Genomic DNA, 16,413 nt, shown 5'->3' with positions numbered 1-16,413 from the left:
GCCATTTTGAGACCGTGAGAAGAGAGAACCCCCCACCACTGAGCTTGGCAGATGGAAAAACCAGGCTCCCTGAAGGCATGGCAAGCCTCTAAACCAACCTGGGGACCCAATGCCCTGATATTTCGGGCTCCATGAGAAAAATAATTCCCTGACTACTCATTCAACCAATAAATATTTGAGCTTCAACTGTGTGTCAGGCCCTGGACCTGCAGCAGTGGACAGAGCGGACAAAGAACTTGCCTTCACTGCACTCCAGTGAGGAAGGTGTACAAGGTAGGTAAACCATGGAAGCCATGTTGCACTATTGCTTCGCCATGCTGACTACGGCAGAAGGATTGGGAGTGTCTGGCTTGGTGGCGATGGCTGCAATTGTATGAGTAGCTAAGGACTACCTTTACAGAATTCTTTACTGAGAACTACCTGGCTTTTCATTCTGGAAACTTCACCAGAGCGCCAGTTAATTTGCTGGCTCCTGGAGATGTCACACCTGATCAGGACCTGCCCGGTACCAGCCACTGGTTCCAGCTAGGCTTACCATAAATGTCACCAGAGCGTCTGCTTACAAAATGCCTCCTGTCCTTAATTTCCTGTTTCTTCTGACTCTTGGCCACCCTAATTTTCATTTAATTCTATAAACTGCCCATTATTTTACATGCTCCTGTTTTATTCTGGTCATGTGTACACCAGGTGTTGGTTCTGTGGTTTCAACACTATGGTAGCTTCACTGCTCTGCGTGAATTTAATATTGGTATTGTTCAAAGATAATGTTTCCAGGTTCTCAGCTTCCCTCAGGTAAGAAAATACGTCTTGCATTTTCTAGATTTGTGGGCTGTTGTGTTTCAGAAGTTTAAGTCACTAGTGTTTTTATGATCAGAAAGTCCCATCTTGAAAAAACTTCCTCAGGGGCACCTGGGTAGCTCAGTCGGTTGAGCGTCCAACTTTGGCTCAGGTCATGATCTCACAGTTTGTGAGTTCGAGCCCCGTGTTGGGCTCTGTGCTGACAGCTCGGAGCCTGGAGCCTGCTTCGGATTCTATGTCTCCTCTCTCTCTCTCTGCCCCTCCCCTACTTGTGCTCTGTCGCTCTCTGTCTCTCAAAAAATAAATGTTAAAAAAATTTTTTTTTAGAAAAAACTCTTCAGTTGTTTGTCTCTTCCTTAGGATACCAGTGTTCTTAGCATTATATAAATATAAACAAAATAACTCACAACCAGCAAGGGAGGGGGCCATGGAATACCTGTGTGAGGGAGATACCAGTCAGAGAGAGTCCTGGGTGGAAAGGCATCGAGGTAGGAGCAGCCCAGAGGTGGGTCTGAGGAGCCTGAGGGGGACCTGCATGGGGAATTGTTGGAGGGTGTGGAGATTTGAGCAAGGACAGACCCAGGGGAACAAGTTCAATAGCAGGGAGCCAGACAGGGGCTGACTGGTAATCCAGATGAAAACACACTGACACACAAGTTTTATGAGACGATGCTTACCCTTTCACTACGCTCAGATTTTCCATGCTCTCCCTTTTTCACCTGTGCAGAACTGAATTGTTTGTTTCCATTCCTCACTCCCCCAGAGCAAACACCGTAGTCGTGGCATCCTGGTGGGTGGGGTACTCTTCCCCAGCCCTTGACCTTAGGCTTTTGTTTGGTTTGCGGGCTTGAGCAAAGACTTGGAAGTGTGCTGGTGTCGTTGGGCTTGCCCACTTGTATACTTTTATTTATTTATTTATTTATTTAGTTTTTGAGAGCGCACAAGCAGGAGAGGCAAAGGGAGACAGAGTGAGAAAATTCCAAGCAGACTCCACACTCAGCACAGAGCCCAAAATAAGGCTTGATCTCACAACCAAGATCACGACCTGAGCCGAAATCAAGAGTCAGACACTCAACTGACAAGTCCCCCATGTACACGTCTCTTGAGAATCACATACCCTGCTGGCCCAAGGAGGTTGAGGGACACACAGAACAGACTTAGACCCAAACAAACTGCAACCTGAAGCTGAGCCCAGAAGAGCCCAGAGATCAGTAAGATCCCAGCCAACTCAAAGACCCCTCAGCAAGTAGTAAAGGATTGTTGCTCTATACCACCCCGATTTTGTTGTCACTGTGCAGTCTTAGAACATAACTGCCTGAGACAGCCACCAAAGTGATTTCATGATAGGTTGTGACCGGAAGTATAAAAGACACTTCTCTGTGCCACCCAGCATTAGTGTAGGGGGACCAGGTCAGGGGCCAGAAGAGCAGGTGTTCAGGGATGGTACCCACACACAGCATAGATGCTCACAGAGGAGAGCAATCATGATCAGAATCCAAACTCCTTTCAGACATGCCTGCAACAACATGGAAGCCATGTTGAAGGGAAGAAAAGTATCATACTTTATCCATTATATATGACTGCATTATAAAATACAACAACTGGTTTAGCCTTCCTACAAGCCTGGAACTTTGTGAAACTGGATTCTGACACAAAGACACTGTAGTGATACTTAATCAGCAAGTGAATCCCAACAGGGAAGAGACTAATTCCTCTTACATCCCCCTACCCCTGCCTTAGTCCTCTTCCTCAGGCAGATTTGAGGCAGAAGAGAAACATGCTTATTAAAGAAGTTCCTGGCATGTTCCTTTTAAATCAGATACTTTGCCAATAAAGTGTTATTTCTGATATTCTTATTAAAAGGAATTACAAGTGCATCCTTACATAAAGTCAGTCATCAACTGATCTGTTTCAGAAATCGAAGCATTTTGTCATTGCAGTGAGTGGTCAGGGAAGGCCTTACCTACTGCAGAAAAGGTTCAAGTCTGAAAGGTCCAGCAGAAGTTGCCACCAAATTAGCAAACAAACAATGTCCGTTTCCAAAGGACTTAACGTACATCACTCCTTCTGCCTGGAAAGCTCCCATCGTGATCCTACATTAAGCCAAAGCCCAGGCCGACCAAGCACAGTCATAAAGCATCCTACCCGGGAGTGAGAGTAAACCATCCATTCCTCAAGTGCCCCTCCCCCAGCCCTCCCTAGATCCTTCCTCTAAGGCTCCTGCCTGGAATCCAGCTAGAACAAGGGAGGTGGGGGACACATCCACTATAGCACACGCAGGTCTTATGCTGCAAAATGCAAGCCCACATGGGAACATGGCGTCCAGGCAGACTTCCGGTGGGTTCCCTTCACTGCCGCATGCTGGGATGCAGGCAGACTGGCACCCACACACCACCAGGTCTGCTAGGTGTTCATGCATGATCAGGAGCAGGCTACTTCTTCTCTCGGGACGTGGTTAAATGAGAACAATGCCTACCTTGAAAGATAGGTGTAGGATTAAAGGAGCATTTGTATATAAAACCTAGTAACAGCAATACACAGGGGATGCCCAATAAGTAATCCTCTTAAAATGTCCTCCTGATTATGTGTTTTATGAAGAAAGACAGGGGAGGTCTTCACGCCACCTAGTGTGTTTGAGCCAAGAGGGGAAAATCCCCAATAGCCCCAAGCTTGAGCTCCAGCCTGTAAAACACAACAGTGTGACTATTCCTTTCTTCCCTGCCTTGGTTCACAGAGGATTTGATGTGGCTTGTAGGAAATGCACAGGATATGAAAGTAAAATACAAGTAGAACAGAAAAGACTAGGATAGGGAAACCCTAAGTAGCACTGGAATTATAGACTGGCCAGAAACGTTAGACACAGATCAGTAGGTTGCCAGTTTCTACACAGATTCCAAGGTTAGGCCATAAATTTGGTTCTGTTCTTCCTGATCAAGGGAAAAATGGAGACAGTCCATTAAAAGTCCTTATTATCATAAAAAAAAAATGCCTTCACAAAGAGGGGAGTGGATGACTTTACATTTTTATGTGAAATGTATTGGCAAGTTTCATAAGGTTATTTCTTGAGGGGCACCTGGGTTATTCAGTCAGTTAAGCATCTGACTTTTCATCTCAGTCATGATCTCACAGTTTGTGAGTTCAAGCCCCACATCGGGCTCCACGCCAACAACACAGAGCCTGCTTGGGATTCTCTCTGTCCCTCTCCCTGCCCCTCCGCTTCTTGCTCTCTCTGTCTCTCTCCCAATATAAGTAAATAAACTTCTAAAAGAAATTTTAAAAGACTATTTCTTGAAGCATCTTCCAATGAAAATAAAATTCTAAAGTGACTCCAAAAGGCTGCCATAGGGAGCCATGCATAGCACTTTCGTGATGTGCCACCTCCAGCAACAAAGGAGAAGCGGGACCACTCTTCCCAGACTCCCTTTAGAACCCCTCCCCTCAACAGGGCTGACATGGGGCAAAGCTGGGACTGTGGATCGTCTGAGGTCATACGGGTCCCCTATTGTAAGAACATAAAGTTCGGTAAACAGAGGTTGTTTCTAACTCATTCAATGACAAGATCTGATCTGACTCAGTGTGAGCTATTTTTAGCCTTTTCTCACAGTGTAAATATTCAGATATTTCACTGCACAGTTTGAGTAGAGACTGCTCCCCCCCCCACCCCAGCCAGGGGTGTTATCTAATTTATGCAATTACACCATATTGCCTTTCTAACACTTAAAAAGAAAATTCGTAATTCCAAATCCCGTCTGGTCCCAAAGATTTTGGAAAAGACACTACGGACTTGTGATCTCTGATAAACCCCAAAGTACCAAATCCCAAAGAATGTCTACATATCTCAGACATCCTGTGAGCCAATGGTGGAGTGGCCTGTTTTGTGTAAATTGAAAAACGTGACCAGTAGGCAGCCAGCCCTTCTCCAAAGTCAGATGGACTGGGGCCAGCATGACTTACTTGGTCCTGCTCTCCTTCTCATCCAGGCCCTTGGACCCCTCCATTCCTGGGCCACATTTGGTATTTTCAGGAGGGCCAAGATTCATGATGGAAGTTTGGGGGTGGTTGTAGCTTACTTAGTTCTATAGTAGGCATCCCCCTTTCAAAGGTATACGTGAGTGTGTGTGTGTGTGTGTGTGTGTGTGTGTGTGTGTGTGATCGATCACACATACGAATGATTCTGAGCCTAGAAATAAATGCTTCAAAAGTATTTTTATTACACATACAAATCCATATGGTGAAAAAGTGGGAACATTTCTCACAGCTGTGCTCCGTTGTACAGAAGCAGAGAAAGGGCCCCACTGGGGTCCCCAACACTGGCCACACTGTGGTCGAATCACCTGGGGAGATTTAAAAAGCACTCCTGGGGCGCCTGGATGGCTCAGTCGGTTAAGTGGCCGACTTCGGCTCAGGTCACAATCTCATGGTTCGTGAGTTCAAGCCCTGCCTCAGGCTCTGTGTTGACAGCTCAGAGCCTGGAACCTGTTTCAGATTCTGTGTCTCCCTCTCTCTCTGACCCTCCCCTGCTCATGCTCTGTTTCTGTCTCAATAATAAATTAAAAATAAATAAATAAATTTTTTAAAAAACACTTCTGCTGGGTTCTCACCACCACCCTCCTCAATGCCCATTTAATTGACCCAAAGAACAATCTAAGCACCCAGCAGTCTCTCCCACTGATGAAAAAGAAAATCATCTGGAGAAATCAATCATGTAAATTGCCAGCCCTCTTCTCTGAAAGTCTCATTCAGTACATATGGGCTGCACAGGACACATTTTTTGAAAACCAAAGTTCAGATGATTCCCATCTCCCAAACTGGGGTACACCGTCTTGAAGGTTGGGGAAGAAAAGTTGAACAGGGTGGATTTGGGGGGGAGCAGTTGCACAAAAGAGTCTCCTGACCCCTAAACAGGCCACAGGGGCTCTGGGCTGGGGGGGCCCTCTCGGAGGAATAGGGTATTACACAAAGGAAAGGCAGGTCAACTTGGCCTCTCCTGTCAGTTTCAGCCAGTCAGCGGTAACAGCCCGGAGCGCTGGGCAGAGGTCCTGCTCAGTGAACAGACAGGCGGCAATCGATTGGCAATGTCGGCCACACACCCGGAAGAGGGCACAGCCTCAAGCTCGCCAGACATCCGCTGTCTTTCTGGAGAGCCCTTGGCATTGCTGCTGCTCTCGTCCAGGCCCTAGGTACGGCTCTCGCACATCAGCACTCCGCTGCGGGGAGAGGCTCCTGGATGACTGGTGGGGGGGAGGGGGGGGAATGCAGGGGTGCTGCCCACAGCCCCGCCTGCATGTTTCTCCAGACCCTGCGTTTATCTCTGCTTGCTGAAGAGGCTCTTGAAGGCGTTGTTGTAGTTCTTGTTAAATGCTGTGTAGATAAGGGGGTTGAAGAAGGAATTGGAGTAGCCAAGCCACAGGAATATGCTCTTCCAGATCGGGGGCAGGCTGCAGGCACAGAGGGGGCTGATGAGCTCGGCCAGGAAGAAGGGGATCCAGCACAGCACAAACACACCAATAAGAATGCCCACCATCACGGCTGCCCGCTTCTCCTTCTGCTCCCGCCATGAGTCTCCACTCATCTGAAAGGCCACCACCGGGCGCCGTGCCGTGAACACCATTTTCGCCTCGCAAGGGGCCTCCTTCACCTTGGGACAAAGGAAATGTGCGATTAACACAGAAAACCCTACCAGTGGATGATAAGCAATGCGGGGCCGCTCCAGTGTGGCCAACATCTCCCCCCACGCAGCCTCACGCAAGAGGCATTTATCCAAAATCCATCAAAAATGCTGGGTGAACGGTGCCTGAAACTGTAGGTTAAAATAAGCCCTGAGGGTTCTCCGAGAGTGAGTGTGGCGGTCCCCACAATGTCAACATGATATAAAAAGAGAGGGAGGCAATTTAGAGCGGGAGCCTGCGTGTCAGACTCTGGCTTGAGTCCCAGCCCCCCTGGCCATGTGTGAAGCTGGGTGAACGAAGTCCATTCCCCACTTAAGGACACCATGGAGGTGAACTAGGAAAGTGCTGGGTGTTCCTTTCACTACTCCTGGAGTGGGCTGGGGGCAGGGACTAGGACCCCAAATAGAACAGGCCCTGACCCAGGCCAGGCACGAAGTTCATAGCTGGAGAGGCAGCCTGTAAACCTCACCATTGCAAGAAATCATGCAACCATGTGCTACACGGATTCAACTTAGATTTGGGGGTAGTTCTTACTACCTAGCTTTGGGGGCACCTTGGTGGCTCAGTCGGGTGAACGTCTGACTCTTGGTTTCGGCTTAGGTCATGATCTCTGGATTGTGGGTTCAAGCCCCGTATCAGGCTCTGCACTGAAAGTGGAGAGCCTGCTTGGGATTTGTCTCCCCCTCTCTCTCTGCCCCTCCCCAGCTTGGCCTCTCTCTCTCTCTCTCTCTCTCTCCCTCTCTCTTTCTCTGTCTCAAAAAAATAAATTTAAAAAAATTTCTAAAAATTTAATTTAAAAAAATAGAGCTGTAAATATCTTTGTGGTAATAATTCACTACTCCTTAAGGAGCTCCCAGCACAATGTCCACCCTGTCACCCACATCCTTTGGCTACCTCCTATTTATCTCTCAGGTCTTAGCTTAGAGGCCATCAACTGTCTCAGAGTGGCCTCTCTGACTCTCTAAACTCAATCACATCCTCCTCTTCCATAGCAATCTGTGTGGCTGTGGCTATTATATCTGCCCCATCCCTACTGCCACCCCAGTCCAAGCTGAACGACGGCAGGGACTGTGTCTTCCCGGTGAACCACTTGCCTGGTGGCAGCAGCCGGTACCTGACAGGTGCTCACGAAACAGCTGCTGCATTAATAAGCGACCATGACAACAGAACGGTCCGCATCTGCATCGCCCTTCCTTCCCAGACACTGCCAGCCCTGACCCGCAGTCCCCAGGGGCAGGAGGCTCTCAGGCAAGGGCTGCGTCTACTTAGACACCGCCAGACACATCGTGGCCGAGAAGCACAGTCCGGGACCCGCAGCCCATTCCCCGTCTGCTCTCACTGGGTTCGGATGGCCAAAGCCCAGCAGTGGAGGAGCCCCCGAGGGGCCTGAGCCATGTGAACCTGGGACTCCACCCTGTGAACCGCCTGTGAATTCCATGTCCTCTGCCACTTCCCCCACCACCTCCAACCCCTTTCGTTGGAAAATCGCTACGTCGTCAAAAGAGATCATGAAGACGTGGACAGAGAAGAGTCCACCCCTTTGCCAGCGCATGCCTGGCCTCTTGCTGCCGCTTGGAGAGAGACAATGACACGGCAAGCGATGCCAGCATGGGAACAAACAGCATTTCCCCCTCCCTGCCCTGCGCCCCCGCAGAGGCCAGCCAGAGCCCCTCTAATGAGCCTTTCCGAGGCTTGCCGGCCCCCGTGGGCAGGTATGAGCCCCAGGTCCCCATTCCTCTTTAGAAGAGACAGTCCTGACAGACTGATTCCCTCATTGTGGACCATCCTCAAGTCTAAGTCTGAGCCATCCTGAAGCCCTCTCATGAATATTTAACAGTCTACTGGGGAGAGACTCATGTTGTCAGAGCAGGAGCAGAAGTGGAAGGTGATGTGTTTGCCTCTCTCCCACTGGGCTCCACTCTGTAATGAGCCACTTCTCTGCTGACCTAAACAGCCACCCAAGCACTTGAGTCCCTCCTCTGGGTAAGGCAAATAACACATCCTTGTTATGCTGAGGGAATGAAATGGGGTGAATTCAGGTCAAAGGGCTCCTGGGAGGACAGAAACAGAAAAGGCAAGTTCACCGATCATGTAGGTTTGAAATACCAGGCTTCCGGCACTGTGGCACATAGTAGGAGCAAAGTCTGTCCCACCACGGCATCTGTTTGCTATAAGCCCACATGCGTAACTTTCCACCTGAGCCTGCTACACCCTGTGCGGAGAGAGAGGGGCAGGAAGACCCTAGAATCTTTCCAGAAACAGCTTCAAAGAAAGAGTCAAGCCGGGATGATCCTGGTTTGCAAGGAGACTGGCTAGCTTGGCTTTTCTCCTTTGAAATGTAGTCTCCAAAGGGTGCTAAAGACAATTCTAGAGAACTGACTGTAAGACAGACACGGTGCTAAACACTTGTCATGGACGGCTTTCATTCATTCGCACGTCTGACTTGAGGGGTATTAAGTATCATTATTGTCTCCATTTTGGAGTTGAGAAAACACACTAAGAAGTTACATACCTTGTCCAAGGTCACCCAGTTGCTTCGTACAAGAGCTGGAAGTCAAACTTGAGGATCTGGACCCGGACACCACGCTCTTAATCCCTATATGTTGTTCTGCGTGTTTAGTAAAGGCCATTGCTCTGAATAGGTTCTGACAGACCCTATCTCAAGGATATTTATGCCTTGACATTTTTTCAGAATGGGCATGAATGGCTTTCTGGCAATTTCTCTGGCCACCAGCTCTGGCCAGCCCTGCCCTTCCCCATCTCTCCTCTTTGGTCTTCTCTCTCCTCAGCCTCCTCACCCCATCTTCCCCCTACACGTCTGTCTGAAAACTGACCATCTGAGCTTTCAGAGGCCTCTGACCTCTGGTTAGAAATCCGCTAACGTGCAGACAAGAATACGGGCTGGTGAAAGCATACAGAATCTCTCAATTCTCAGAAGTTTGGAGATGTCAAGTACCATGGCCAAGGCCACACAAGCAGGGCAAAGCAGAACCAAGGTGCCTGCCTAGTCTGGTTCGGGGCCTGGGGGGTTTCTCTCTGCCCTGCTGAGACGCGAGCTAAAAAAAATGAGCTTACCTGAACATCTCCGTAGAACCTGAGGCTTTTCCATCTACAAGTAATTAAGGACCAAATCTGCCAGACAATATATGTTCAGGCATGCATTAACCACCTGCTGTGTATATCGGGACTCGGTACTAGAATTTCCCATCAAGTCCCAATTTCAGATATTCTGTCCCCCCTCTTCCCATCAAGTACTCTGATGCCAGGGCCTTGATTCTGAATTATCGTTCAGAATATTGTGTCATCACCAACACCCCAGGAGGGCAGGGACCACAAGTGTCCTGTCCACGGAAGAGTCCCTAGCGCTTAGCATCATTGATGGATATAGTAAAAACTCAATAAAAATCTACTGAACACGGAGACGTGTGGGAGAGAAGATTGTCTTGCATTCCCGCACATTTTGCTAGTGGAGAGACAGCCGTGGACTGGCTCCTAAACAGTGTTGGGAAGCAGAAAGGGTGTCTCTCCAGCGGAAAAGTGGGCAGCTTAGCCCACAGCCCATTATAAAAGAGTCAGGTCTCCTAAGAGCAGAAGACAGGTGCATCTATCGTCCAACACTGGGCAGCACAGATTTGAATTCTCGCATCCGGGAGTTTCTCTACGGTGATGCAAACCTATCGGGGCCACGGCAGGTCACTCCCCTGGGAGTTGGAAGGAAAGGGGGACCAAGGCACACAGGAAGCTCAGGTGGGCCTGGGTGCCATGAGTCATAAAGTCCTTTGACTCAGATTAGGAGTCTCCTGTCTTCTGCCAGCGCCCGGAAACAACGGCAGACCGACTGGGCAAAATGTCAGACCTTCCCGGTCCTTGACAGTTGTCTGGTACATGGCCAGGTGGGTCCACACGCCCTCTCATTCAGTGATGACAGTAACCAGTAAGGAGGGGATGAGGAAACCAAGGCTCAGAAAAGTTAGTGATTGGACAGGATGACAGTCCGAGGCCCCATTTCTCCAGTTCTAACCGTGAAGACCCTTGTCTGTACTGTAGGCTCAGTGTGAGGATCACAATGAGACACAGTACACAGTGGGACCTCAAACATGTCACCTTCCGGTCCCCTGGTCCCTACCTTCTCCTCTAATAAAAAAAATTCTAGTGGGGCACCTGGGTGGCTCAGTCGGTTAAGTGTCCAGCCTCGGCTCAAGTCATGATCTCATGGTTTGTGAGTTCGAGCCCCGCGTCAGGCCCTGTGCTGACAGCTCAGAGCCTGCAGCCTGTTTCAGATTCTGTGTCTCCCTCTCTCTCTGCCCCTCCCCTGCTCATGCTGTCTCTCTCTCTCTCTCTCTCTCAAAAATAAATAAAACATTTTAAAAAATTAAAAATAAATAAAGAAACATGTTTTTGAAAACTCCCCACTGCCACAGAAAGAGCCCACGAACATGTTTTATCCTCTAAAGTTGTTGATTAAACATCCGAACAAGAAATAGGAGAGGAAAGCAGAGAGAAGCGTGGTCCCAATCACCCGTGGAGCAAACACGCTGTGTGCACCGTGACTCCGAGGGTCAGGCACCCAGGAGGGCAAGACTCTGTGAGGCAGGTGTCGGGGTGACCACGCTAATCCCAGTGAGGAATCAGGCCCGACAGCCTCTGAGAGAGGACAGAGGACATAGAGTCCTGATTTGGGCTGAAGGAAACCCAGATTGTAACTGGAATCCGTTTCCGACCAGAGCTCAGCAGGTCAAGACCGGGGAGGCCTGGGGCTCCAGTCTCTCTGCCCAGGGCTCACTGGGCTAGCCAGCTGCCCAGGGCATTTCCCAATGGCATGTGAAGGAGATAACTAGCCAAAAGGGCCCCTCGACATGAATACAAACTCTCTAGCTTGTCTGATAAGCTAAAGCAGCACATTTTCTTGGCCGCTTCTCTGGTGAAAAAAAAAAGAAAAGAAAGTGAAGAAAAAGTAATTAAGGAAGTTTTCTTATAAAATAAATAAATAAATATATATATAAATGAATGAATGAATGAATGAATGAATAAATAAATAAATAAATAAAAGCAGAGCACACTAGGCTTGAAAAAAAAACAACTTTTCCTTCGTTGTCATTCTATTCCTAACAGAGTATCTCATTTGGCTAAGCTCTTGGATGTGATCATCACAGAAGGTACAATTGCTATCCCTCTTGGTTTTGGAGAGCATGGATTTTTGTGCAGAGACTAGTTGCCGTGGATTGGTTAAGGACCCACTGCGGTTGGAGCACCTGGGCGGCTCCGTCGGTTAAGTGTCCGACTTTGGCTCAGGTTATAGTCTCCCCACTTGTGAGTTTGAGCCCCACATCGGGCTCTGTGCTGACAGCTCTGAGCCTGGAGCCTGCTTCAGATTCTGTGTCTCCTTCTTTCCTGGCCCCTCCCCTGCTCGTACTCTTTCTCTCTCCTCTTTCTCTCTCCCAAAAATGAATAAACATTAAAACATTTTTTTAAAAAAAGGATCCACTGGACTTAATGCTGAGAAGGGGAATAGAGCTGTTTTTAGCTCTAATATCATCTGATCTGAAGTCATCCCTCCCTTGTGCATGGATGTCGATGGAAGGGCCTCTGTTGAGGCCAGAGTTCATTCCTGACGTCCCTGGAAGTCCAGGACAGAGATTTTGTCACGGTGGGGCAGGGAGGGGGCAAGGGGTTGAGGGGAGAGGGAAAATGGAGAGAAGGGAGGTTTTGCCTTTTGCACATGTATGGTCAGCTCTCAGTGTTCTGATACACCCTCCTGGGGGCCACGCCCTGATGACTACAGCCCTGCTTCGGAGAGTCACAGTTACTATTGCACTGTGGGCTCCATCCCTCAGGAGGGCCAGTGCAGAGGAAGGCCCAGCCTCACTCTCCAGAGATGGCTTCAGGGAGTGCCCTATGCAAATGAGTGACTAAGCACCTATGTACCTTTCTGGGCAGCAAGTCCAAAGCTTTCTTTAATTTTCAAGCCAACTGTGACCTACCGAAAGGTTAAGAACCATGGAGTTCGGATCTCAGTGTTCCATTGAGAAACTCAATCTTCTCCAAGAACTACACGGATTTAAGCAGCAGCTCATGGCAAGGTCGTTGGTGAAGACACACGGCGCCTCCACCATATATGCCTATACCCCTTTTATTTCTCCTTCTCCCCCTCCACTCTTCCCCAACAATCCGATCAGAGAGAAAGGAGAAACGGAAGTTGAGGTGCAGAGATAGAATGAACATGATGATGTAAGGAAAACAAGCAAGACGTGTATAGAGAGGGGAAGGCCAGGGATATTTCCAAAGGGATCTAGAAAATGCTCCCTGGCATATCTAAGTACTTCTGAAGACAGACTATTAGGTGCCCATCTCAAGGGAATCAAACCATAAACCAGATTTTTTAATACCACTGATACGATTTGATTCATAAAATGTACTTGCCTAAAGTTAAAATAACCTTGCAGTCTGGAATGGAATGTGTTTGAGCCCACGAGTTCTTTTAATAGATGGAATCAGAGCGAGGGCGGTGTCACCTTCCCCCACTGGAGCTCTGACAAAGGTGCAAGCCCACCAGCAGCTTGGTCTTTGGGGTGGTCTGGATGACAACTAACATTGGACAAAGGACAAAATCATTAGGGGCTCTGTGCAGATTTCAGTCACCCAAGGCTCATGGACTATAGGCTTACAGCACACAGACTTGTTTGTATTAATATAGAGAATTAGCTAAAAGAGGCAAATATTTTATAATATAACATGAGCTAACACTCAGATCCAAGTTGTCACAACCCCTACAGCTCCATACTACACATTTATCTTGCCCTTTACAGTTTACAAAGTGCTGTCCCCTATACTATTCAGTCTCCCAGGACCATTATATTCCAGACAGACTCCAGGCAGAGCACCTATAAGATGTTATTGACTTTTTAATTCTATGGCTGTGGCTTACTAAAATTGACCCCTTGAGAACAGAGATTTTGCTTGTTCGTTCTTTGAACCTTTGGAGGCTACCGCACTGCCTGACATATAGGTCAGTAATGGTCAATCAAGTAATTTTGAGCACCATCTGTGTATCTTACCATGGTGGTATGAAAATCTGTCCACAAGTTTCCTGATCCTTCTCCAAAGGTGGAGCCTAATTTCCCTTCCCCTTGAGTGTGGACTGGAGTTGGCGACTCACTTCTAGTAAACAGAATATATGGGAAGTGATTGCATGTAACTTCTGAGACTAAATAGTAAAAAACACTTCAGTATCTTCCTTGCTGAGCTCTCCTGGGATAGGGGAAGCCAGCTGCCACATTGTGACAATGCATGAGCAGCCTCAGGGAGACCTCCCACTAAGAGCCATGGGAGTAAGTCATCTTGGAAGCAGAGTCTCCAGCCCCAGTCAAGCCTTCAGATGAATTCTGCTCCGTCTGACATCTTGGCCACAACCACCAGGGCCCTTCGGTCCAGAAGCTCGAAGCCATTCCCAAGACTGACCCACGGGAATGGTGATCTAATACATGTGGGTTGTTTTTTACCCCTAAGCTCTGGGCTAATTTGTTATGTCAGCAAAAAGTTAACTCGGCTACCTAGGATAGTGAGTAATAGAAGTAAGAGGGATAAAATAAGAATTCATTATTTATAACGTACAGGGGGAATTGTCAAAAATAATAACAAAGATAATATGGGAGCTGGCATGGACGGTTTACTATCTTCAATACTCCATATATACCATTACCTCATTTACTCTTCACAAGAATGTTATGAGGCAGGTGGCAGTATTTCCATTCAAACTGCGGGGAAATGCAGACTTAGATCACGTCACTCAGCTAAAGTGCTAACAAGGGGCACACAAAGAATTGAAACCCAGGTCTCCTTGCTCTCAAGTCCCAAGCTCTTAACCACTGTGCACAGTCCCCCACAGCAGGTTTGTTGATTGAGTGAATGAGCGAAGGGCATCAACGAGGGCGACATGGTCATGGTCCTGAGCCTCAGGCGTCTTTGCCTCTGTTGGCCCCCCCTCTATTAAAAAGTACTAAAAGCACTATTTTATAACCATATTATTATAAAGACTAACATAATCGAGCCTGCATACATTATTATAGATTCATTGCTATGGTATTCATTTTCCCTGTAATTTTAAAAGAAATTAAAATTAAACCATGGAGCCCTTAAAAGGATGCTGGGCCTGCTTTGCCTAATGAATAATGAGACCCTGGTATCAACTTGTGTACAATCAAACAATTGAAAAGAAAAAAACTTTTTTTTTAATATATATATATTTAAGATTGTTTATTTATTTTGAGAGAGAGAGAGAGAAAGGTTCCATACTGTCAGTGCAGAGCCCGATGCAGGGCTCAAACCCAGGAACTATGAGATCATGACCTGAGCTGAAATCAAGAGTCAGATGCTCACCCGACTGAGCCACCCAGGCACCCTGAAAAGAAACAAACTTCTTGATGTCACATTTTGAAAGCCACATAGATAATCCCCATTGCTTTTGCCTTTTTCTCCTCAACAGTAAAGGGCACAGGGCAGTGAAAAATGATCACAGCCCATGGGGTTTGCTCTGTGGGGAGCAGACCCTACCGCATATGTGGTACTCAGTCTAGAATGCTGAAAGAAAGGACGTCAGGGTAAGAATGAAGCCCACCTCCTGAGAGAAGCCGGCAGTGCCTCTGTGCTCAGGGGTGCGGTTCCGCTTTCCTGGAACGGACAGAGTTTCCATGCACAGTTTTGAGATGCTGCTCCCATACCCCACCTTGACAGGGATACGATTGCCTCATTCCTACAAAGGTCAGATGGCGTGGGCAGTGGGGCAGTGCTCAGGAGTTAAGTCCCCAGAGGGGCACTGAGGAATGACAAAGGAAAGAACGGTGACTTGAGGTCTGTGACCAGCCTCCGCTTCTCCACTCGCTAACTCTGTGGTCTTAGATGACCTGACTTTGTGGCGACTTCGTTCTATCAACTGCAAGCTGAGGCCTGGTGGCAAAGACAGCACTCACCAAATGTCCCTAGGCTCCCCTGGATGTCACAGCCAGTGGCTGGCCAGTGGACCGGGAACAGAGCTGACATGTGTCCACTTGACAGGGAAGCAGTTAAAAGCCGCTGTATTTCCATATCTCTTCCCCTTGCACAGCAACTTCAGAAGGCGGGTGTTAAGACCACGTGGCTAGAAGATGGGAAGTGGTCCAGATCCAGGAGCTGCTGCTTGGAGGAGAGCTCTGCAGGAAGACTGCCCAATCCAGATCCAGAAGGATTCTGTGGGAGCACTCCCTGATCTAGGAGAGCTCTGTGGGAGGACTGCCCAATTCAGGGGAGCTCTGCGGGAGGACTCCCCGATCCAGGAGAGCTCCGCAGGAACACTGCTGGACCCACACTGAACCCTGAGAATGAGATGAGCTGTCCATCTGGGGTGCATATGTGATTGATAGAGACTATAGCGCCAACCTGGCTGGGCCATGAAGCTTAAATAAGAAGATGACTATGAAGCATCAAACCAGTGTCCGGAAAAGGGGACCCCCTCAATAAGCATTCGTTTCTATCTCTACTTTCAAAATCTGCATTTTTGAACCACCCCCACCAAAGAACACTGCCCAGGAATACTGCCCAGGAACTGTTGCTGGTCCCTTTCTCATAATATTTCAGTGTTGGGACCAGGCCACAGAATTCAAAAGAAGATGAAGGATGTACACAGCCCTGTTACCAGAGGCCTGAAGGCTTCATATGTGCCTCATCACCCACAGAAAGCAGTACCGACATGTAGCAGGACCTGAATTCAACTAATTTTCCTTAGAGTGCCCGAAATGGCAGGTGATGGGGGGGAGGGGGGAAGGGAGAGAGAGTGAGAGAGAGTATTCCTGGCATGTTATTTTAAATTTCTGTTTTGGGGTGTCAATAAGACTCAAGACTCCCAGGCCTGGCCTAGACTGATACTATATATCAGTATCTGCAAGAGAATTTGCAGGGTGCAAAGCAGGGAATG

The 16,413-nt window shown here is 48.2% G+C and overlaps 1 protein-coding gene across 1 annotated transcript in view; it reads right to left on the bottom strand.

The window, feature by feature from the left end:
- Positions 1-6,094: 6,094 nt before the first annotated feature.
- Positions 6,095-16,413, bottom strand: part of LOC144244340 (5-hydroxytryptamine receptor 5B) — a 14,613-nt gene continuing 4,294 nt past the window's right edge. Inside the window, exon 2 of the mRNA XM_077779634.1 lies at positions 6,095-6,436. Coding sequence (XP_077635760.1) covers positions 6,104-6,436 — 333 coding nt within the window. The 3' untranslated portion in view covers positions 6,095-6,103. The remainder of the gene's footprint in view (positions 6,437-16,413) is intronic.

The sequence above is a fragment of the Crocuta crocuta genome, unplaced genomic scaffold (assembly GCF_008692635.1).
Source record: "Crocuta crocuta isolate KB4526 unplaced genomic scaffold, BGI_CrCroc_1.0 scaffold18, whole genome shotgun sequence".
Lineage (NCBI taxonomy): Eukaryota > Metazoa > Chordata > Mammalia > Carnivora > Hyaenidae > Crocuta > Crocuta crocuta.
The sequence above is the reverse complement of the archived record's forward strand: the minus strand, read 5'-3'. Positions and strand labels throughout refer to the sequence as shown.